The sequence below is a fragment of the Apaloderma vittatum genome, unplaced genomic scaffold (assembly GCF_000703405.1).
Source record: "Apaloderma vittatum isolate BGI_N311 unplaced genomic scaffold, ASM70340v1 scaffold35117, whole genome shotgun sequence".
NCBI classification, from domain to species: Eukaryota; Metazoa; Chordata; class Aves; order Trogoniformes; family Trogonidae; genus Apaloderma; species Apaloderma vittatum.
In genome coordinates this window covers 26,885-51,439 of record NW_009727401.1, presented here as the reverse complement: position 1 = coordinate 51,439, position 24,555 = coordinate 26,885, and the positions used below count along the sequence as shown (strand labels likewise).

The window sequence follows — 24,555 nt, the reverse complement described above, 5'->3', positions numbered from 1 at the left end:
GTTAGTAAATAAGTCTTTTATTTTTCTCTGAAATACACAGCAGGGAAGGTTGCAGCTAATGGGAATTTTGGATGATCAGCAGCTTCCAGGGTTAATTTTTTCTCTGTTGGGTTTAAAGCTAACGTTTCACAGCCCTGTATGACAGACTGAAGAATGTGTTTTGGGAGAGATGCCTAAACTATCAGAGGAGAGGACTATTTTATAAGTCTATATGTGCTCAAAGCAGTAGTGAGATTTTTATAAGCAATCACAGTTTACTATAGCTTCTTCGACTATGGTGCATTTTATTAACCACAATTACCAAAGGGTAATTTATCTCAGAAAAATTTATTACCAACAAACAGAGTGCCAAACCTTAATTTCTAAGTCCCAAGGAAGTAACCACTGCAAGAACAGTCAAACCTGCTATTTCTACATAGTGTACTGCTTGTTCTGGTCAGTGTAACTTCGGAGTAACGTTTTACTCCCAAAAGACAGCCTAATCAGCTGTAAATGAGTAATGATGCCCTAGTATAAAGCAGAGAGTAGGACTTTCAGATATCCTCAGAGCCCAGAAATGTGCCTGGCACCTGTGTCTCTTGTTCTAAATACGCTGGATTTTTCTGACCTCTTCTAGCTTGAACCACAGGCTTACAAGCATCATTTAGGGAAGATTCCCTATTAAGAGTTGTGAAGATCTGTCAGCATATTCCACATCTTTGTGACCAGTTATTTTGCTTAGCTTGAAGTCAGCGCAACAAATAAAGGGAGAGCAGACCCAAGCTCTTAAGAACTTTGAACCTATTTGAATGTGGGGCTGCTTAGCTACAGCAGAGAGAACCAACACTGTAGTCTAAACACCCTGAAATTCAGCACAGGAAGCTCCTGGATCTAAGCCCTGAGGTTCACACGCACCTTTACCTCTGGCTGTGTGAGAGGCGTATGCAGCTTCGGGTTGTCTCCTTCCCAGAAATGCAGGGCTGCCTCTCCATTGAGTAACGCTGCTCAGCTGAGAGGTGACACAGAGGGTGTCCCAGCTCCTGGACCTTTGGGTTTTCCCCAGATGTCAGATCACTCCTCCTCACAGATAATTGCTTACCATCATAATCTAAAAGAATACATCTTCCATGACTAGATTTACAGGTGCAGCCACTTAAAAAAAAAAAAAAAGTATTCACAATGAGGTAAATATGCAAGTTTATTGCAGCCAAGCCACTCCTTTCTGTGCTCATTCCTCCTCAGACATCCGCTTGCGGATATTAAAACCTGAGCACCTTTGACAGGGAGATTGAACTCTGAAATCTGCAGCACCTGTAACAGAGAAGCAGCATTTGGGAAGGAATTGTCCAAGGAAAAGCAGCAGCTTCAGCTTGTGTCCCATGGGCGACAAGTGAATCTGAAGTTATATATTATATAAGACGCAGGGGATGACAGCAGTTTATTATTAACCTGAACTCTGTAAGAAGCACATAAGGAGAGAAAGAAGAAGAAAGCCTGAGAAGCAGCCAGGATGGAATCTGACATAAGGATCAACAACGCTGCGGACATCTCTGTTATAGTCATCTATTTTTTGTTAGTCCTGGCAGTGGGACTATGGGTAGGTTGGGATATTTTATTTTATTTTATATTATTTTATTTTTACTTTTTACTTAATGAGTAAGTACTTTATAGGGTCTTGGGAAAATAGCTCAGTAAGTGAAATTGTATAACTATAAACATTTTGGTGCTTAGTTGAGGTAGCTAATTAAAGTGCATGGTGGGGAAAATGTGGGTACGTACTGGAGAGAGGATGGTGACTCGGGTTGTCCATGTAGGTGGATGAATGGAACCCCTGGGGAAGGTGCAGCGATGCAGTTTGTGCAGGGAGGTTGCCGAGAGGTCTGAGCAGCGAGGGTCAGGCCGGCCAAGGTCCCGGCTGAAGCGCAGGCGGGCGGTGACCGGGTGGGGGTTTTGCCGCGGGGCGCGGGGGCTGCAGCCAGAGCTGGTGGCGCCACAGGGACAGTGAGAAGAGGGGTTTGTGGGGAGGAGGGAGGTGAAGTCGGTGGCGGGGCGGGTGGTGTGCTGGTGTACCAGTGAGCCTCCAGCTGTGACTGGGACAGCCTGGCAGCTGCGCATCGCTCCCAGCAAAGGAGCGAGGTGGGCCAGGAGGGCAGGTGCCATTTGAGGGCACCACTGCCGTGGCTTTTTTTGCCTGCAAGACCTTGCCCGCAGGGTGGGGTGCCAAGGAAGCTGTGAGGAGGGAGCAGTCTCAGTGGTGGCAAGTGATGGCAATGACTTTTTCTGTGTGTGGTGTAAGCGCAGCGCTGGATGTGCTGAGGACTGCGAGGGAAAACAGCACCTAATCCAAACAGAAAGCACGGTGCTTCCAGCGCTAACGGAGACAGGCAGATACCCCCTGTCCGTGTAATCTCGGTGCTCAGGTGTTTGAAGATAACTCGCCAATGCTGTGAGCTGCAGGGCTGTCAACAGTGAAATGCTGCTAAATTTCGGTTTCCTTGGGGCAAGCTCTCCGGGCCACCTGAACACGGCACCATTAACAAACGGAGAGGGGACATTGTCCCTCCGGAGTCCTCTGCTTGCCGGGAGCATCCCAGGGAGCCGTTTCACACCGCAGAGAAGTCAACTGCAAAACACACCTCCCTCGTGAGCAGCCCGGCAATCTTTGGAAGAGCACCACAAATTTAGGGTGCACACAAAATGGGCACAATCTTTTCTTTACCTCTTCATCAGGGTAGCGGATGCCAAAAATGTAACAAGAAGTTTGAAGCCCTCAGTATACCTGACCACCTCGCTGTCTTGCAGGAGGGAGCTGGGTCTTTGCCACCGAAGCCTGGCTGTTGCTGTAGTTGATCTTTGTATTAAAGGTCTGTGACAGAAAAGGGCTGATCTGTGGCTTGTCAGGCAATTGTGTGATAAGTACTTCCTGGAGCCGTTTCTGTCCAGCAACAATGTCTTCTTTATTGGACAAATACTTATTCAGTTGCTGCCTGTAGTTAAATGTCAATCTACCGTACTTACTTACTTCTGCATCAGAAGAGGGACTGCATTCTTCTGGTAAAAGTCCGTCAGATGAGACAATGGGAGTCCAATATTTGAATCAGGGCCATTAACAAAAATTGGACAAAGCTTCACTCTAAAGCCCATCCCATGACAAATACAAAACGAGCATGCGAAAAGGAAATTTTAGTTGGCTGCTTTTTTTGAACTCTAAGAGAGAAGCAGGTACAATGGTGATGTCACAAGATTTTTGTGGCTCTGCTGGAGCTGGATAGTATTGACTAAAAAGCTGCATGGTGTTAAGGAACCTGCAACTTACAGTCTTCTCTGATGCCTGAAAGCAAAGACATTGCACCCTTGAAGAAGTGTCAATATGAGCTTTTATTTGAGTGATCATTGTTTTGGTTAAATTTAATTTTATTTTAATGTTTTCACTGCAATGAAAGGTGAAGCAATGAAGCTTGAATGGTTAGTGTCGACCTAAGTTCAAGAATTACTGTTCTATTTCCTTCATCATAAGCCTGTTCTTTTTAGCCACTCTGTGAATTTCTTCCACTTTACCCTCCCCATATATTTTCTCTGTTCATTCTAGCTGTTTGTTCTTAGTCTGTGTATAGCCTGCCTTCTATACTTTAAAATATGATTCGGTATTTCATTCTTTTCTTTTTCTCCCAGGCTATGTACTCAACCAACCGAGGGACAGTGGGTGGATTTTTCCTGGCTGGACGAAGCATGGTTTGGTGGCCGGTGAGTGCTCTATATTGAGCGTGTGTATAAAACATATGTATGTCCTTAAGTATTAAGTACCTCACAAGACTGTTGAGACTGTGGTGGCTGTGTCCTGTAGATGCAGTCCAAACTCTTTCTCGAGCCATGGTGACACAGAGCAAACTGCACAACAAAAGCCACCTGATAGGCAGAGAAAAGTGGTGGGGAAGTTGTCCATGTTGAGCTCTGAGCTTGATTATATGATCAGTTTGTTTCAACCTAGATACATTGGTAATGTCACTGTAGACAAATGCAATGCTTGGCCTTTCTGCCCACTTTAAAACTTAATATTTTGAATTTATTACTTTTACTGTACTCTAAGAAGCTGGCTCATTTTGAGGTTTTCACGGAGAAGAAATAATTTACTGAATTTTTTTCCTCATATTGCACTGTTGTTTCCACTTTTGTTAACGAGTTCTGGTCCGTTCAAGGAGGAAATCCTGGAGATATTATGATAAGTTATTGGTAAAATATAGTTGAAATTTATTTAAATATAATCTGTGACTTGTATCATTTGTCTTCCGTGGATTTGTATTCTCTTGTGGAGAAAAGCAGTCATGGACACAAAATATGTTCATAGCCATGCAGCAGGCCTCTGGCAGAAATTATATTAGCAACAATTATCTGTTTCTCCTAGACCATACAGTGTGTTTAGTGTGACTTCTTGGAAAAGCAGGAAGACAAATTTGTGTTTTCCGTATTACATGTGTTGTACGTGCTTCCCCGTGCCTGACTGGAAATCATCAAGATTCCTGATCTTGCATGCAGCCCCCAGAAATGTTTTTGCACTTCATTAAAACTTGTAATTTAAGATTCCAGCCCCATGGATTCAGTTACCTGAGCAAGAAGAGTGCGAGTACATTCTTGTCTAAAAATTTAGGAGTTTTCCTGAAGTAGGTTGCAGAAATACCTACACGTTTTTCAGTCTTGTGCTTCAGGGAGTTGCTGTCAGCCTTAGGAGGGGTTGGGACTGCCTCTTTAATGACATAAAAAGATTAAAATCTAATGACAGCCAAAGGTTTCCTTATTTGGTATAGTAGGTCCAAAATTCAGATTCTACTGAAAGATTGAGAAAAGCAAAAGTTTCTCATTTATTTTAGGACAAATCTCGTCATTCTAGGTGGAGAGAAAAAACCCAAACAGATTACTCCCCTTAACTATCACTTTAATCAGTGGGCTGGCTTTAACCACGTGCAATTCAGTGTGCCCGCCAAGAGTGACTGTAAATACCCTTTTGTGCAGATGGAAATGAAGGTGGGAGAATTGAGGCAGGAAAGACTCAGGATGAAAAACTTCGGTCTTTCTGCAGTGGCTCTGAGACCTCCTAAAGATTCCCCTGAGATCCAGGGAAGATTATCTAACACCGAGCTCTCTGCCAGCACAACCCCCCGGATTTAGCCGGCTCCCTTCCTCCAGAGGGAAGACAGAAGTGGTGAGCCCACAGGGCAGTGGCTGCTGCTGGTGTCCTCTCTCCTCCCCAAACTCTGCCAGCTCAGCACGGCTGAAGTGCTTGTCATCACGGGAGTCCTAGACCAGCCCTTCAGTCCTCCCCTTTGGAATGCCAGGAGTGTCTTTCTGCACCATAAAAATAAACCCTTCTTGCTATTCTTCTTGGTATCACTCAAAATAAACAAACAGCAAGCACTCAAACCACAAACTAAATACCATGTCAGCAGCACCACCTAAGAAAGTTTGCCTTGGATCAGAAGAGATTCCAAAACACCCATTCCCACGGTTTAGCAGGTAGATAGGATATCCACCACCCGGTTCAACCAGGGCTGAAATGACTCAGAAACCAAGGAAAATGTAGAAAGTTCAGTCAAAGATGTGTTCTTAGTTCAGCAACAGCTAATACCGTGTGTATTATTTTACTACTTCTGTGCTTTGACTTTTGTTTTGTGCCATGTCAGGACCAACCCGGCATGATTCTGGGAAGTCCTGATACATTTCCACAGACTGCAGATGAGAGGCAGGGTGGGGGAAGTTGTTTTCTAAGCGGACACTTATTTATCAGATTTCTTTCCTGTGATTTCAGGATAATGACTCCTGTCATGTAATTGCTTTCAGAAACAGAGGAAAATAATAAAAATAGTAAAAAAAAAAATCCATCCACAAACATGTTACAAACTTAATTCTCTTAAAGTAATTGTATTTTTCAGCGGCAGTGTTCTGTGCTCCACGGGGCAGCTGTAAGAGCCTTGTCTGACCCCACAGGGAAAGGCTTATTAGCAGCGTGTTAGGATCTCTTACTGCCAAGCCAGGGAAGGGGTTCTCTTCATTTAAATGACATAATAGCTGTGGTTTAGGTAGGCTAGAGGAGACCCTGGTAATCAAGGGCTGGAGGTTAGTGCCACCTCTGATATGGATTTTGCATGTTTATCAGTCACATTGCCTGACTGAAGTTTGATTTCTCAATTTGTAGAGTAGGAGCAAGACTGCCCAACTTTGGCTCCGATTGTTGGCCCCAGCAAAATCCATGAAGTTTGCTTAGTACTTTGCAGAACAAAGCCCACAGTTAGTCTTTTCTGGCTGTTTTGTGCAGGAAATAGGTTGCTTCTGTGTTGGTTCAGTGAAATCACCGCCATTTGTGCGGGATGAGCCAAATCAGTAGTTTCCATAGTTAATTAGGGATCAAGGTATATCATAACCTTCTCATTGATTGCCAGAAATTGAAACCTGTTGTTGGTTAATCATAATGGTATGAAATGCTGTGCCCTTTCTTTTTACAGAAACTGAGAGAAGATTCTTCAGTAAACTAGTTTTGGTGTCTTGGGCTTTGAGGGAAATGTCTTCAGGACATTAAACATGAGTTTAAATACTCAAAACCAGCTATGCCTTTACCAAGAAGACAAAGAGAAGCTCAAGGAAAGTGACAGCTTTGTAACAGTGGGCCTTGCAAACTGAACTTTAGTTTCTTTTTGTTAGATAAAGGAGTTAGATTCAGCCAAATACTTTCTATCATTGCTGGAAACGATGTATCTGTTCTCGAGAACAGTCATCTTTGGTGGCAGCCACTCTCACAGGATTAACAGGGTTTTGTGCACAATTAAAAAAAAAAAACCACAACAAAACCCACAACTCCGATTTTGAAACCCACAACTCCAATTTTGAAACCCACAACTCCGATTTTGAAGCTTTTATGCTTTTGAATGTTGTTCTTCAGGTTCTGTAGTTTTGCAGACAGAACTGTCTGCACAAAATTATGGGATATGTGACATGTCAGTTGCTGAGGCATAAATGCTAAGAGGACAAAGAGTATCTGCTGGGCATCTCAAGTCCAGCTATGGCTAGAAAGAGTTACTGAATAGTAAGCAGGAAGCATACAGAGTCAAGGGCACACTACATTTAAAACAGAAAGGTAACTCAGCTCACTTGTCATTTAAGTGTTGATTTGTGAGACAGGCGAGAATTAAGACAAAAAAACCACCAGATGTTTTGCTTCAGTTCTACAGGGCTTATTTTCATGGCCATCAGAACTGACCAGTGGCAAAATTTCTCTAATCTCTGCATTCAGTTAAGTTTTACATAATGTCAGAATTCTTTCCACTTGCTGAATCTGACACTGCTGTGAGTGGTCAGGAAAGACAACTCTGTTATGAATAAGATTTGTATTTCCTTTGTCATGTTCCATGCAAGAAATAGAGTGAAATCAATAGTTTTCAGACTAAAAAGAATAATAAAATAATCAAAGCGAAAGCCTGGTAGAAAAGGAAAAAGTTCAGTGAATCAGATTTCTACAGAATTCATCAGAATTTTCCAGCCAGCTGGGAGATGTTTTTATCTCAGAGGACAAAGGTGGAAAGGTATCGGATCACACTGTTTGTGACTGTGTTGTTCCAACAGCAGTTGGACTTGTTAGAAGACTCGAGACACGTTATTTGATGTGTATTGTGTATCCATCTCTCTCACTGAATTGCAATGTGTATAAATGTGGTTTAATTTGGCAATAACGCAGAGCACAGAGTTTGCAGAGCAATCAGGAAAGCAGAATAAAAAGCTACACCGTTTCTTTTAGTCTCAGAACCTTGAAAAGTTGGCAGTATTATTTCATTGTGAGCAATGAGATTTTTTCCAAAGTGATTGAGGATTATCCCGAAAAACTCGGGTAGGAAAAATTGTATCCTTCCGTCATGGTAAAGTCATGTGTTGCAGGGAAGAATTGTTATTGAAAGGGAAGCATGGGTGGTGTCAAGGAGTAGTTCTCAATCTAGGGAATGAGAACTTTGTCAGGGAATAGGGGCTTGAGAAGTCACCAGCTTCTGCAGGTGACCCATGGGAGAAGCGATGCCCCAGGCATAAGGCTCCTGACCTCACGCTGATGTGAGGGAGCCTCTGCTGTGCTCTGTAAAGGGGCTCAAGGCCACAGGCAAGGTGTGCTCAGGATGGGGGACAAGAGTTTGACACTGAGCGAACGCTTTCAAACAGGAAAGCAGACATGTGGGATGTAGAACATGGGTTGGCAGGTCCCAGGAGGGAGAAGAGCTGTGACCTGTAAAGTCTGCACACTTTTTCTGCAGCGGTCACTGATTTGCAAAGTGCGTTGGATGTGATTTGGAACAGCAAGAGCCAGGATGTCAGCGCACCCCCAGGTTAATGAAAAGAGCAAGGTGAAATGGTTAATGAATAACGTGGAAAAACCATAGTGATCATCATCTGCCTGCACTGTGGTGGTACTTTTTCTGAACAGAGTACCCTTGTTAAAACCTGACTCTTAATATTGTAAAACAGTTAATGTTCCACGTTTGCCTCAGATTAGTTCAATTTTTTTGTCCTCTTTTGCTCTTAATATCTTTTACTCCTTTCAATCAACTTTCTTTTTTACTTTTCCTCCCAGTTCTGTTTTTAAAGTCAATTCACTAATACATGCACTGAGACAAGTTACCACTTCAAGAAAATTGTTTCCCTCTGTCATTCTGCAGTTTCAGCCCAGCGTTCTTTAGATCACACATAGGTGTACGGCAGCATCTACCCACAGCAACGAAGCAATTCTGCTAATCAGCCTTTTCAGTGCCAAAATGCTGCGGCCATAAGTTCTTCAGCAAGATAGCCTGAGCCTGGAGCCCATCTGACTTCTCTCATCCTTAAAGTCCTGCTGTGGCAGATTGGAAAATTCTCTTTTCCCTCTGGCATCAGCAGCTAATGGGGTGCCAGCATATTTGGTAAACACTCCTCTCACACTTAAAACTGCAGCATGGTTAAAGTAATATTTGTTTTCCCACCTGTAAAACCATGGTCTTCCTTTCCATGCATACGTAACAATAAAGTACATTTTCTAAATTGCGTACATTATTGGTATGTGTTGATCTCACAGTTCTGCCGCACTGGGTGTTCCCTAATTCAGAGAAGAAAAATTAGAAAGTGAAGGGTGTGTCTGCACTCCCATTGTTTTGTCTTTGCACTGGCCTAAACAGACTGGTAATTTTGCATTGTTTTGGTTTGGTTTTGTTTCTTCTTTCAATACAGTTGTACTTTCGGTAAAATCGGGAGCGCAGCATTGTCAGTGAATGCTACAGTATGTCCCTGGGTTTGAGGCACTGAGCCAAAGCTTACTACAGCTGTCCCTTCCTAAAGTTCATCATTAGCTGCCTTTGTTACTTGGATCTCCTTGCAGTACATTTTAAGCTTTTGACACAGGAGAGGAAACACATTAAATAAAATCAGAGATCAATGTGGTTAATCTTTTCTGGCGACTGCATTTCTAGTAACTTAGATTTAAGTTTAATTATTCATCTCCAGGGAAGACACTGAACAACAGTGCTAATGTTTGGTATAGATGGCATTTATTTCTTCCTGAACATTGCTGGGAAACACTATTGCTGTCACAAAGAGGTTAGAAGAAAAAGTTTCTTTATTACCAGTAATTTTTCTGGCTTATTTGCTAATGCTTGTTGTGACACTTCTCATTCCTGTAAAAATACCTGAGTGAACTTAGAGACATAAATTTCTTGTCACAGCAAAAGAACAGTTTGTCTGCAAAAAGACTAGAACTCAGGAGATCAAACTGCAGAAAGGAGAAAAAAGTAAACTTGGAATAGAAAGAGTGGAATCTTCTGATGAATTTTGTGCATTACATATAAGAAATGGAGGAGGAAAATCTATTTTGTGACATCAGGATTGTGAGGTGAAGAGTATGGTTGCTATTCCTGGCTATGGCATATCTCTATAGAATAAATCTGATCTTTGGAGGTGGTTTTCTATGATGGAAATCCCTTTTATCCTCCTGAATCTCAGGCAATTGTCCCTGTGCTCTCAGAAAGATTGACTTAATTTTTACTGCTACTCAAAGAACACACTGCAGTGACTGCAGATTTGGAAATTTGTAACTATTCCCTTTATACGGATTTTAGGACCCTAAAAATGTCCCAGTGAGTTGCAAACAAAGAGTATTTCTCCCCTTTGTAGGGTGACTCCGAACATACTCCAGCCACCTGTACTTGGGAACTACGTAAGGAGGATGTACAGGATGCAGCTCCTGCATTCATGTGTCTAAAATACCGTTTTTAAGTACCTTGGGTTCTTTCAACATGAGAGGTCTTCCTCTAATAAGAGCTGGTCAGCAGAGGTTCTTTTGCCTGCTTTCTATATGCTTCTATTTGTAACCCTGCTTCCTTTTTTTTTCCTTGTAGCTTTCAGAGGACATAAAGAAAAACTAGAATAAAAAATGTTCACTTGCCTCTCTTCGTCTTGGAACTACTCCAGCTCACCTGCCTTCTGCCTGCAGTACCCAATCCAACCTCTTTTGCATGCTCGAGTTCTCACTCTGCATCCCTCAGCGTCTGACCTTGTAAATTATCATCAGACATTTCTGCTGCCTTTACTGGTTTCATTTTGAGGAAATGAAGCTCATACATTTTATCTTCATCTTTTCTGTTTTCTGAGTTACTTCATAAAGAACCAGATCTTTTGGCACAATCTCTCCTTTGTGAACGGCTCCTGCCTCTCTGTAACACAACATAAACTTTCCATTTTTTAATGTCTCCCTGTTCATGAATTCCTATGTTCTCCTCACGGCTCCGTTTGTATGATCAGTGCAATATTTGGCGGTCTTGGAGATCCAGCACTTCTTAAGTATAACGCCTTGATTTGCTATGCTTGCATCTACCGTAAGTACTTTCTCAGCAGATATTTCTATCATGCAGCCTTTGGAATGTAATTCAGTAACTGAATATCTTTTGACAAAAAGTGAACCAAGTACAAAGTCTGTACAGCAATGACAATTAGTTCCACAGACTGTGGAATATGAACTGGGGTGTGCCAGTTTCTCAAATTGGTATGCACTTACTGTCTCCTCCTTGAGCAAGACAGATCGCAGTCATCTCCCTAATTGTTTGGATATCACCCAAAGGCGAGTTAGATCTTCTGTGTAATGTCCTATTTGTTCCTGTTGTTGTGGGTATGATGGCTGGAATCTCAGGTTTGAGGTTGAGCAATAGGAGAGAGTCTTGAACGTTGCAAAGGAAGTTGGTTGCCAATCATTCCCACCATCACCATCTGATGATAGACAGGCATGAGTTCAAAATGCCAAACAAACACGTTTTTTTCAAGTTACTGTGAACAAGTCCTAAGAGTCAAATATTGTTCTTTCTGTTTCCAGATTGGTGCTTCTCTGTTTGCCAGTAACATTGGCAGTGGGCATTTTGTGGGAATCGCAGGAACAGCAGCAGCTGGAGGAATTGCCATCGGAGGATATGAATGGAATGTAAGTGGCGTGCGTTTAAGTGAACGTACTTGTGACATCAGGATTATCTGCAGAGGGTAATCAAGTATATGCCTAATAATGTATGCCTGTCGAAGTGTGTGCTTGGCAACACCTGCTTTCTGTAGAGACCAGTAAGTGCCAGTGTAACCTACTATTTAGCTCATCCTGCTTGGTCTTTGTCCAAGCAACTGGGAAAAGGGGACCCTTTGCTGTTGACTGAGGCTTTTTAGAGAGAGCATTTGAACATATCTTTTGGTTACTTTTAAAGTATTTACAAAGAGCACTTTCAGATTGCAGGATGTCGGGAAGAATTTATCACTTTTGTAACTCATAGTATTTTTATGGCGTTTTGCTATGTAGGAATTGTTGAAGGGGCTTTGATTTTTTTTCACAGGCCATACGAAATTTTGGGCAACCACCTGCATTCCAAAAATATTTTCCTCTTTACTTTCTTCTTCCTTTAATTCTGTATGTGTTTTGCTTATGGTGGCAGTACAAGGTAGAGATATCCAAGCTGACCTTAGATAAACTTCTTGGGGTACCAGTGTTCACTGCTGTTGCACAGAGATTCGCATGAGCTAATTCAGTCCATTTCTTTGTATTCTCAGGCTCTGTGAGTGTGGGTAACAATGCCCTTGTTCTACTTAATTCACCTTCATGGAAGGGATTATACAATGACACAAAGGACTTAATGAGCATACAGAGGTCAATACTTTCCTTGTATTTAATTCTGTGCAGTGAAAGAAGCATAATGCCCTGAGGGATCTGGCTTTTTCTCTTAGCAAGTAGATGTTTTTTGCAAGTAGTCAAGTACTCATATGATATAAATATTTAAGGAGAAGGATAAAGGCTAAAATGAACTCCATGAGAGAGTCAATCTGTCATCATTCTCTATTTGATTATGCTAGTCCTGTAACAAACCTGGCTCCCTGTCTCTTTGTACCAAAACTCTACAGAACAAAACAGAACAAGCGTAGCTTGTAATTTCGTGGTGTTCAAATCTCTAGGACCCATATCCTTCTTCAAACATAGCCACCACTAACACTTCATCTCTGGGGAGATTCTCTGTGGACTCATTTCAATATCCAGTGTACAACAATTATTTAGGAAGAAGTGATGATACACTACACATTTCATTCCTTCTGGCATAGTGGAACTGGTGTACAAGTTAATAGATATGGAAATATTGCTCTGACTCTATAATCTGGTTCTCCTCTTGAAAGAAATACTAAATTTGGCTGTTATTGTACTTGTGTATCACTATTATTCCACTGAAATTGTTTCTAATTTGGACTAGTATGACAGTAGAACCTGACCCAGTATTTCTTGTCTATCTTATGGTTTGGATCTAAAGGCAGAACTTAAAAGACACAGTTAAATAAGCCCTGTGGACCAAATAAATGCAGAGTGCAGCTCTGAGAGCAGGATTTTGTTCTTTATTTGTCAATTTAAATATGTACTTTATGATATATATACTTTTATGATATTTATGATACTTATTTTATGATATTGTATTATATTTATTTTGTGATATTTATTATATTTTTATGATACATATACTTTTAATGATATTTAAATATCTATATCAGACAGCATTTCCAAGCCCTTTAAGTTAGAAAACTGTGACACTGCAATACAGTAAAATCTATAGTTCACAAGATACCCATGGTAACACAAGATATATTATGAAATGGTAATGTGGGAATACAAGATTCTTTGCAAAAAGCATGTAGTACATCCTGTACAGAGCGTGAGGTTGTTGTGAAACATATGGCCAGCTCACAGAGAGCTGCAGAAGGCAGCTCATGGTCAGAACCATGACCAACAGAAGTGCTGCTCTCCCCAGTACTGATCTGCAGATGTCACAGCACACCCGAGTCTGAGTGGGAAAGTATCCTGTGTTAGTGGCTCTGGGATCAAGCTGCTAGCAAACAGGTCTCAGGCAGCAGACTTCGCCTTCCCCAATATTTCCTGGAAACGACAGCCTTGCAGACTGGTTGCATTTAATCCATCGTTCAACCAGGCTCCTTGGGCTTGCTCGGAAGAGGGCCGGGATGGTCTGGTGCTGCTAGTGGAGTGGTGCTTTGACAGAGGAGGGCAAACCTGTGAGCAGAAATCAGCTGTTTTTATAGAAAATGTATTATTGTCACGTGTGCTTCTCTGGGACATCTAGCATGAAACCCAAGCTGCATAATACCTGACAAATTTTTTCGCCAAGATTTCATTCCCAAATTTTCAACTATAAATCAAAGCCTCGTCTGTCCGTTCCATGTCTGTCCTGTTGTGTGTGTGTATATGTGTTCCCACAATACCCACGTTTGTGTGATTTCCATGGTCTCTGGCTGCTCTCAGGTCTGATAAATGGTCTTTGGGAGTGCTACCTAGAGAGAGGAGGCTAATTCAGCTGATCTTGTCTTGGCTGCAGGCTCTGATGCTCGTGGTTGTTCTAGGATGGCTGTTTGTACCCATCTACATCAAAGCGGGGGTAAGTCAGAACACTATGTTATGCTTTTCCTTGCTGCTCGTGTTTGCAGTTCAGGTCTTGAATATTGCAAAGCCATTATGAATGGCACGAGATCTGAACATGCTAGAACTGTACTGTATTACGTTTGTGTAATTTGAAGAGGCTTCTCTGTTCTGACACCTGAGCTGAGAAGTACTCTCTCCTTGTTCTTCGATTCCTAGAGCAGTTCTTCCTTGCAACTGTGTTTGCAGCTCCCCTCCCTTTGCTCTCCACTCTTACAGTATCTGAGTAGCAAAAAACTTCCTCTAATTTGCTTTGCATCTCTTCCCCATTAGCTGAAACCTTGTCTGCCCCTCTGCAGGTGGTGACAATGCCAGAGTACCTGAGGAAGCGTTTTGGTGGGAATCGCATTCAAGTCTACCTGTCAGTCCTGTCACTGATCCTGTATATTTTCACAAAGATCTCAGTAAGTAAAACTTCTACTGCATTTCTTCCATCCTACACTGATCTAAACCGAAGAAACTCCCATTTGTAATACCACTCACACAACTAGTCATTTTTTTTTCTGTTTTGGAGCCCTTGGTTGAACTGAAGACATAAAAATATGATTCTGTTTTTCTTGATTCTGTTTTTCTTTATTCTGTCTGGTGAGATTGTGTATCCAGATCTGTTCTGCTGTCCAAGTTTTTTCATTCCTGGCAATGCCCCTTGATGCTTGTGTTTCTCTTTCTCAGGTTTTGAGGTTTACTTCTACTTATGCTATCCTCTAGAACAAGTTGGAGAGGAGGGAAACTTGTATTGTATTACAGTCCATTAGCCTAGGGATCCGTGAAACGTGTGGCAGGAATTTTTGTCCTCAGACTTCATACTTATCTGTTCTAGCATCCTCTTGTGAATATGCCATCAGTAATATAGATGAGGGGGGAAAAAAGCAAGAGGGCTATGGTGAAACAGAATAATAGGAATTGGAAAAAAAGGGAGTAAGCAAATGCAAAGCAAGGACATTGTAGGAGCTGAGGTTAAAGGAGGGTGGAGGAGAGATTCTTTTAATGGACAAGTGATTGGTATAAAGTTTAAGGTGCTATGAAGTTAATGTTTATTAAGTAAATGGTTATGTTTCTCTGAAGTAGTGAAGGGACCTGGTATCTTCCATATATCTTGAAACTATAAAGCTTCTAAGGAAGTCCACAGTTCAGGCATACCTCACTGTTGTTTTGCAGAAGTTGCCATGGCAGATTACTCTTTGCCCTCTGAGTGGAAGCTGAGCGATAATAGCGCAATTTAAGCTAAAAGATTGGCCTTTTGCTCTCATTCTCACATCTTCATGATAACTGATCCTTAGAAAGGTTATAAATTAAACAGGTTGGTACTGTGGAGCCCACCTCAGAGTTGGATTTCCATATATTTCAAAAGGATTAGTTAATTTGCTGCTGCTGTGCCTAACTACCGTAATCAGAAATGCCTGGTATGGCACAGAGTTCTGGCAACTCTCACAGCTGAGAAACTCTTCCAGTCAGATGACTTGCAGTCCTGTTCTGCAACACATGTTTGTAATGAGCTTCTCAAGGTGTTATGTAGGTTCTGAATTCACTATCTATCTTCTATTTCCATCCTCTACCATGCCTAAGGATCTGGTAATGGGATTTCCCTCTGTTTCAGTTGGAGTGTCTTGCTTCCAGGCAAGACGCGTTCTCCATTTAAGCTTCCATTGTGGCCAGGAGGCTGAAGGATACTCTCCTGCTCTTGTGGTCCTGTCTTACTAGGGAGTAAAGCAATATTTAGGAGATCTGTACAGCAACACATTACCTGGGCCTCACTCTACCAGTGGCCCATCCCCGATTCCCGTCAAGCCGGTTACTCCAGATGCATGTGGGGAATTGCCGCAGAGCTGGGTGTCTGTGCCACGCGATAGAAAAATCTGATGTTCCTCTGTTTCTCCTGTGTTCTCCATGTACAAACATGGCTCAGAATTCTGTAGTACACAAGCATGTCTGCTGCACTCTTGTCTTGTGTCACTATATTCCGTAGGGCAGGATTTGCCCAGGTCTGATTTACTTGCCGTATCTTACTCAGAAAAGGCAGAACAGTCAAAGTCCTTGCGGGTTTCAAGTACTGCCAGAGGATGACAGAGGAGGTTTATCTATACTGTGCTGTGCAGCACCAGGCCCAAATTGTCTCCAGATGAACCAGCTCCAGAAGCAGAAAGGGCTGTTCCTTCCTGGACCATCACTAACTTCTTCATGCTGAGTCGAGATAAGCATGCTACAAGGAAGTTAGCACCGGTCTCTCTTCTGGGAGGCACGTTGTCTATCCAGACATACCCATGTGTTGATAATCCATGCCATACCCGACTTGGGGATTTGTGTTTTACTTCCTTGGCTTCAGCCTTTGCAAGCACTTCCTTGTCATCTTCAGGATTTATTGAGATTTGACATAGTGTGGGTTTCTGCCCTGCCCTTAGTGGGTAGTCACACCTATAGGTTTGACTGGCAACGATACTTGCAGCCTCATTGCTATCCTTCTAGAATAGTGGCATCTTGTTTCTGGGGTAATTATTTCATGTGCTGCTTCCTTGATACGTTAAAATACTATCCAGTGTTCTTAATAGAATTATTACGGTGCTTTCCAGTGGGCAATGTCATGTAATCCCTGGTGAGCTCTTTCTGGCGCCGGGCACACCACCACGTCATGATCAGATTGCCTTTGCACACATTTGCACGAGGTTGTTACCATTTCTCTCTTCCTGCACATTGTCTGTGTATTGTTTGTTGATTTATTGCCTTGTTCTGTGGTTAATCGCTTTTGATAGACAAGTCCACACTGCAAGGTGTTAATCTTTGGGATCAGAACACATATGAGCCCCAAAATTTCTATTGCACAGGTGCCTCACACGTCCATACTTCTGAGCATGCAGTGCTTTGTGAGTAATGCCCATAGCATCTTCCAGGGGCAGGCTGGCCACTGTTGTTGCTGATATTGGTCGTTAGGCCACAGAAAATGGCCTAGTAAAAATAAAATCTTGATGGAGAGTAACTGGCTAAATTATGACAGGACAAAAGGGAATTAAGACTTGAATGCTTTTGAAGAAATTCAGGAATTGTAAACTGAAAATTCTAAATGTGTTAGAGCATTTTTTTGTACGTTCATCGTGCATAATTTCAGTGGCAAATGTACGGGCATAGACTTACCAGAGGGAAGAGGAGGGAGAAGGACAACCTGCTTTTAGGACTGCCCAGTGTAGGGGGCAAGGAGTGGGTGCCCCTGCCCTGACTCCCACATTAACACTGCAGCTGGATTTACTCAGCTGGCTTGTGTTCTGCCAGTTGTTCCCACATGGTTTGTACATGGCTTTGGAGAGATGTAATGTGAAGGAAAGATTTACTCTATCCAGAATTAAGGAAATATTAAATAGGGTCCATCCAAGAGTATAAAGGGGGAAACAAGGAAATATTGGAAGGCAATAAACGGACTGGGAAGGAAGAGCAGTGAAGGTGGAAGGTAACTCAGCATTTTGAAAAAGCTGATATGTTGCTCAGGATGCTAAATAATTAACTATACATTTCTTTCTGGGGGTCATTTTAGGACAATCAATATTTAATGACATGTAGGCTAAACGAAAGCCAAGAATGATAAAAGAAAGGTCTGGGACTTAAGCTGATCAGTGTTGTGAAAAGACTGGGAAAAATATTACCATAGAGAGAAGGACAAAGGATATGGTCTAACAGCCACTGGGGTAAGAGCTGCAAGTCCTGGCTCCCAGTTCCAAACTAAGATCTATAAGAAATCAGATCATCTCAAACTGCTCCAGAGGTGGAAGTTTGGGAGTGGGACCTGTTTTGTCGTTCACGCTCCGCTTCACAGTTGTTTTCTGCGTGTCAGGGCAGCAGGGTCGGAGGACCTCTTGCCGCAGAGGTCCAGACCTCTTCCTCATTCTCCAGAGTGAGCTAAGGGTGAGATCACACCCTGTAGGTTTCAGTGTCTCTGGAATGAAGAGGGGTTTCTTCATCTGGAGTCTCCCAGCTAGCCAGGCTGTGTAACTGCTTATTCGCCTTTGTCTGCCCTGCCTTGCCTCAGCCGAGCCCTGGGCAAAAGCGGCGTGACTGCCTGTTCTGGGATCACAGGCTCTGGCTGTGCCGCAGCCTGGGGAATCTCCCGCTCCCCGGCAAGCTGGCACTGGCAGCTGCCCTGCGGTGACCATGTGTGCTGCCTGTACCCCCGGGCACAGCTGATGTTGGTTTTCTTTGGTTCTCAGACCCTGCACATGGGCAGTTCCTGCAGCATTTTGCAACTCCTGAGCTTACTGCACACCACTAGGGCTTGCGCTGTTAAATGGGGATAGGACCCCCTGTATAGAGCCCTCGTGTAGGTGGTGTATATATGTGTAGACAGGCACACAGAAAGAGGACTGGAGATGATGCCGTGAGCTGGATGCCTAGGAGCAAGGATAGTACAGATGCAAACCTCTACCTAAAGCATAATTTACAGTAATGCTCTACAGGTGCACTGGGGTGGATTCCTCTGATTGCAGACTTGGATAAATAACATTGATGCAAATTATCTGTAAATCAGGAAGTGATTTAACGTGATGAAAATCCCAGTGTTTGTCTGAAACCTGAACAATTCCTTTCTTATGCAAGAGCTAAAGGTCTCTTCTGTTAGCCAGCTGATGTCAGTTATTCTTATAGGAACTTAAAAGCAGAGACAGTATGTTGGCCTTCAATCATCATTTGTCCTGAAGCAGCAGGACTAGCTATACTACATGTATGCAAGCAGTCAAAAAAAAAAGTAAGAGATTTATAGTGTAGCTTAAATGAAGAGAGCCATGCCGTGCCTTGGAGGTGCCACAGAGTCCATCACTGCACGTAGCAGGAAGGGTAACCTGAGCTTTAACTAATTTGTTTTTTAGCTGTCTCTCAGGATGTAAGCACAGAGTAGTGAGGTGCCTGTGGCTAGCTGACATGATCCATTGAAAAAGATTTGAATGTTCTTTGAGAAGCATCACAGCTGAAAGGAGCACAGCACTGCCAGAAGACTGGCAGTTCTTCTAAAATGGTCTCTGGTTTCTTCTTGATTTTGTGTGTGTGTGTGTGTGTGTGTGCAGTCGCGTAAGGGAGAAGTTGTGTATTTTACTACCTGCACCACAAATGTGTAATATGCCTTCATCATGAATTGAAACATTGCTTGATTATTGTTTTTATTTTTGTAGGCAGACATATTCTCTGGAGCTGTATTTATACAGCTGGCCATAGGGCTGAATCTTTATGTGGCTATAGTTATCCTGCTTGCTATTACTGCTCTTTACACCATCACAGGTGAGTTTACAAAGTAGTAGTCTGATAAATCAAAGAAGTTAGGGGAGCCACAGAAAAAGAGAAATGGGTTGGTGGGTAAGAGGGGAGAAATGGAAACCTGAAAGGGGGGTTATTTATAGTGGTCTTTGAAAGAGAGAGGTGGTGAGAAAAGTAAAAAAAAGAAAAAGGACTTGCACTGAGGCATTTGTGCTGGCTCTAACCTGTTTGTCTTGACTTTTCTTGCCATTAGGTGGCCTTGCAGCTGTGATTTACACAGACACCTTACAAACATTTATCATGCTAGTGGGATCTTTTATTCTCATGGGGTTTGGTAAGTGAATCAGATGAATTAAACTGGATTGTTCAACCAAAAATCCCACAGTGGCTATGGAAATGGATCCTGCAGTGTGGAACTCTGTTATCTTAGCCAGCAGATTTCAGTTCATATATTTACCAGGGAAGAAAATACGCATGTTGCCAAGCTGTTTGCAGGTGATGATGACACTCCTGAGAAGTTCAGACACTCTTGAGAAGTTCAGAGAGCATCTTGTTTTAAGAAGATTATAATTTCATAGATATTCAGAAGCTAATGCATAAAAATTTCTGATTGGAAGTAAAGAGCCGTTGGTCACATTGTATGTTTTTTTCCGTTTTTCTCACTGCAGGTTTGTGTTAAAACAACTCAAACATAATTACATTTTAAGTAAGCCTTGTAGTTGATCTGTGGATGTCACTATATTGCCAGCTGGACAAAGGATAATGAACTGAATGTTTATGAATAGGACAACATGTGTGTTGAGAACACCATATACATTTTAAACCAGAAATCATGCTCTTAAACAGAATTAATAGGAAGAAAGAAGTAGTGATAAGATTCCATGAATCTGTAGTGTCCTTTCCTTGCCCTTCTAGTTACTCAGCTCTCTTCTAGTTACTCTAGCTTGGCCTCTCACTGTAATTAAATGATTCCACCATTGTCACAACAGAAATAACTTCAGACTGACCTAACCTGGTATGACTGCCTTAGATTCTCTCTAGTTTGACAGTGAGTGGAAATAATGTAACTTCATTTGACTCCTTGACAAGGCATGTGTCAGAGAGGTTGAGAGAGTGGAGCCTAACCAATGTTTGCAAGCTATGCACAAAGCTGAACTGAGAGATCACTTTGCTGCTTAAATTGTGTGAATACTTACAAAACACTGTATACTATTTTCTTAAAATGTTGATGTATACTGGCTTAGGGGTTTTTTCACATCCATATTAATGAGATTTCCCCCCTCACATTCTCTAGCTCCATTTGGGATTTCAGTATTAAATACATTATCACTATTTTTACTTTCTATCTTTCAGCATTTGCTGAAGTAGGAGGGTACGATGCTCTCATGAAGAAGTACATGGAAGCAATTCCAGCTAATGTCACTTATGGGAATACTACGGTTGATCCAAAATGCTACACTCCTCGAGAGGATTCCTTTCACATCTTCCGAGATGCTGTCACTGGAGACATGCCATGGCCAGGGCTTATCTTTGGTTTGAGCATCATTGCTTTGTGGTACTGGTGCACGGATCAGGTAATGTGGAAGCCGTATGCCTTGGAAATGCCGAACACTAAACTCTGCTGTCCAGTGTGTGATCTAGGGGCACTCTTCCCTGCTGTACTTCAGAGCTGGGTCACAGAAATGGCAGTTATTTCAACACTGGTCAGTGACTTTTCTGTTTCTGAGCTCCCTCCCACCTGTGAGAAAGTGGAATGGGTGTTCTTTCAATACTTCTTGTACACTGTGCCCAGCAGATACTGTGTATAATTCCTTTCTCATTTTTGTGTGTTTCAAAACACAAAAAGGCTGTAATGTAAACATTGTAAACATGTGTCAAATGCTCCTTGCTGGGCTGGGTCTAGGTATGATTCCCCAGTCAGTAATTTGAGTTTGTTTCCTATTCGTGAGGAATGCACAGTCTTGGGAGGATGTTCCTTGTATGTCAGGTCTTTCAGTCTGGAGACTCTTCCCTCTCCCTAAAACTGACCATCCAGTTTCCCTCAAAGATCACACTGAGACACGTAGAGGAAACTGTGCTCCTGCAACTGCAGCATGAGAATATGCCCAGTCTCTAGCGAGTGATCTATCTGCATTCTGAATTGTAAGAAAAATAATCTTTGCAATTTGTAAACAGGTAAAAAAAATCCCAGTGTAACTGTATCTATTGGTCATGTAAACATTTCATTCCTTTTTGGCTTTTTAGTCTATCTGCCTTAAAAACATCTTGTGCAAGTGTCTTACCTCTTAAAAATACACCAGATAAATGATACTTTCCTTTACTTATTTCAAATATATCCTTTGATTTTTGTGTAGTTTTTATTTTTCCTGTGACAGAAATGGTAAATAGGCTCTTTCACTGTCACAGAAGTTAAGAAGTACCCTGTATTTGAAATTAGGCATAGTGTGTTCATGGAAATGCTTGCCATGTCTCTTTGACAGGTTATTGTCCAAAGATGTCTCTCTGGCAAGAACATGTCCCATGTGAAGGCTGGTTGTGTCATGTGTGGATACCTGAAACTCTTGCCCATGTTTATCGTAGTGATGCCTGGAATGATCAGCCGAGTTTTGTATACAGGTGTGCACTCATATTCAGAAGCACAATTTTCTTCTTGCTGCCAACCTCTCTCAATTTCCTATTCTCTGTCCCCTCCAAAATACCTGTCAGATTGTCATCTCATCATCCAAATCATCCGGGTACATGTAGGCACAAACACTAACTACATGGCAAGAAGCCACAGGTGTTCCTCGTTTCCCTGACCCCAGGTTTCTGCTATTGCTGTCGGGTTTAGGGGAGAGAAATTCCCCAGAGTACGTGCCCAGTTGTCTTTTACAGCCCCACTCCGGCTGAGCCAGTGGAAAATGCTGTGCAGGACCAATGCTCCGCTAGCAGTCAGAAGAAGAGTCAGAGAGAGCAGTATTTTGTCCATGGACAGTCCCGAGTGCAGTGTGGGAGAAATGCCAATCTCCCTTCTCTCTAACCATCAGTGTGTTCCACAGCAGGCAGAGGAGAGATGTTCGGGTTGAAGGGAGGAGTCTTTGTGTTTCTATGCTTGTTTTTCTACTTGCTGTCTCGTGTCACTCAGTCCTGGTCTGACAAATTAAAGATGTTTGGCTTTTTTTGGTGTTTTTTTTTGTTATGGGTGTTCCTTTTTTTTTGACCTGCAGCACTTTTGAGCATTCTTTTAGAGAGGAAGGGAAAGATAGACTTGGAACCACCTTCCTCCCTGCCAGCAGATCAAGGATGATATCAAGCATATCAGTCCAGTAGTTCAACACAGAGATAAACATTAGAAGCTCTACTAATTTGGGAGCAATCTGTTATTTATATGACCTTGTCTAATCTTGTCTCATTATCTTCTCCTCAGATATAGTGGCTTGTGTTGTGCCTGAAGTCTGCCAGCAGTACTGTGGCACCACAGTTGGCTGTACAAATATTGCTTATCCAAAAATGGTCGTGGAGCTTATGCCAGATGGTAAGAGACTGTATTTGTTCATTTGTTTGTTTTAGAAAAGGTGAGGCTGTTAGATGGTAAAAGCAGGTGATAGAGGGAGCCCAAGTCTCAGAATTCTTAAAAACATCTTGCTAGAACTATGTACTATTAATCAAAGGGGTAGTTGGTGTTAGTTGTAGCTGTAGGTGCAGAAGAGTTACACGCTGACAGTGTCAGCTCTCAGCTTGCAAATAGCGGGTGATGAAATGGTAATTGAGCTCCCTTTCTGTGAAGGTACAAAATAACCTACTTTGCCCATGATTTATAAAAGACTGTCTCTGCCAGGATTTCTGAGTCGGAGGCATACATCTGCAGTTCTGCTAAACCCGCTGAGGTGGGAGGAGAAAATACTTTGTGTGCACATTGTCCCACAGGACACCTGTTCAATGGGAGAATAAGTCACCACTCTGGAGAGGACTGTGTACGCATAGAAGATAAATTTCTGCAGAAAACCACAGAGCCGGTTCATAAGGCTAGACAGAAAGATGGATTATGGTATTACACAGACCATGGTGCTTCTCCATTGTATTATAACTGTTGCTGGAACTCAGTGACCTTTAAGGTTCCTTCCAATTCAAACTATTCTGTGACTTCCCATACTGTGTAGACTAGTTCATACCATCTGGAAACTGGCTTACTCTGACTTTCAAACAGTAGAAGAAACTCTCTTTTTTTTGCCAAACAGCTGGTTTACAAATACACCCCAAGCGCTCACTAGTGCTTGCCTGCAAGCTAGAGAAACTGTCTAACTCTTGTGGAAAGTCTGCCTGATATTCTTTTTATTTCAGCATTTAAGCAGGCAGCATGCCGAAAAGCAGTACCTATGCTCTGAAATCCGAAGAGCTGCCCTTCTTGCGCATTGCCCAGCAGACATGGCTCTGTTGGGGTGCCGAGGGCAGCTTGGGCCGGCCTGGGAGGCTCGCTCGGGCTGCCGGAGGTGCCGCGGGCTGAGCCCGCTCGCTGAACGCCCACTGCACCCTTGCCTTTCAGGCCTGCGGGGACTGATGCTGTCCGTCATGCTGGCCTCCCTTATGAGCTCCCTGACTTCGGTTTTTAACAGCGCCAGTACTTTGTTCACTGTGGACATTTACACCAAAATTCGAAAGCGACCGTCTGAGAAGGAGCTTATGCTGGCTGGAAGGTAAGTGCCTCCTCGCACCCCGCGGCACCACGGGCCATCCAGCCGCGCACTTGCCTTCTGGAAAAAAGCAACCGACCCCGCTTCCTTCCAGGGGGATGGACAGCCATGCTGAGCGAGCTGAACTGACTCTCTCAACACTTCCTCCTGCTGTTGCAAGGAAACTTTTAAAATGGGCTTTACGCTACCTTGTGCTGCAGCATCAGTGAACTCGTTCTAGTTGATCGGCTGTTGATTTGTCTCGAGACAACAAACAGGGAAAAAGTGATTTTCTATGTTTTAGTTGCATGTTTAGCTGTGTGCTGACACGTATTTGACAGGCACAGTATCCAGCTTGAGTTTCTTCTGTTTGTTCAATGGTAATTGTCCATTAGAATTGATTTGGCTGGTTGAAATGCAAAATGGACATTTGAATTATTGATTAATTGCTGTTCTTTTCTTTCTGATAGAAGCTTCTAAGCAGGTGGCTAATTGAATATCTGGCTATGTTTACAGGGCATTTATGTTGGCTTTAATTGGCGTCAGCATTGCCTGGGTTCCTGTGGTGCAGTCAGCTCAAAATGGGCAGCTCTTCGACTATATTCAGTCAATTACCAGTTACCTGGGACCTCCCATCGCTTCTGTCTTCCTGCTTGCCATCTTCTGCAAGCGCGTCAATGAGCAGGTGCGTACAAATTAGGAGACAGGAAT

At 42.7% G+C, this 24,555-nt stretch overlaps 1 protein-coding gene across 3 annotated transcripts in view; it reads left to right on the top strand.

The window, feature by feature from the left end:
• Positions 1-1,489: 1,489 nt before the first annotated feature.
• Positions 1,490-24,555, top strand: part of LOC104277108 (sodium/glucose cotransporter 1-like) — a 26,236-nt gene continuing 3,170 nt past the window's right edge. For all 3 annotated transcript variants that reach the window (XM_009873655.1, XM_009873654.1, XM_009873653.1), the window contains exons 1-12: positions 1,490-1,576; positions 3,652-3,723; positions 11,339-11,443; positions 13,869-13,928; positions 14,269-14,373; positions 19,114-19,219; positions 19,449-19,529; positions 20,549-20,769; positions 21,676-21,811; positions 22,602-22,709; positions 23,718-23,868; positions 24,361-24,529. In XM_009873655.1, coding sequence (XP_009871957.1) covers positions 1,490-1,576; positions 3,652-3,723; positions 11,339-11,443; positions 13,869-13,928; positions 14,269-14,373; positions 19,114-19,219; positions 19,449-19,529; positions 20,549-20,769; positions 21,676-21,811; positions 22,602-22,709; positions 23,718-23,868; positions 24,361-24,529 — 1,401 coding nt within the window. The remainder of the gene's footprint in view (positions 1,577-3,651; positions 3,724-11,338; positions 11,444-13,868; positions 13,929-14,268; positions 14,374-19,113; positions 19,220-19,448; positions 19,530-20,548; positions 20,770-21,675; positions 21,812-22,601; positions 22,710-23,717; positions 23,869-24,360; positions 24,530-24,555) is intronic.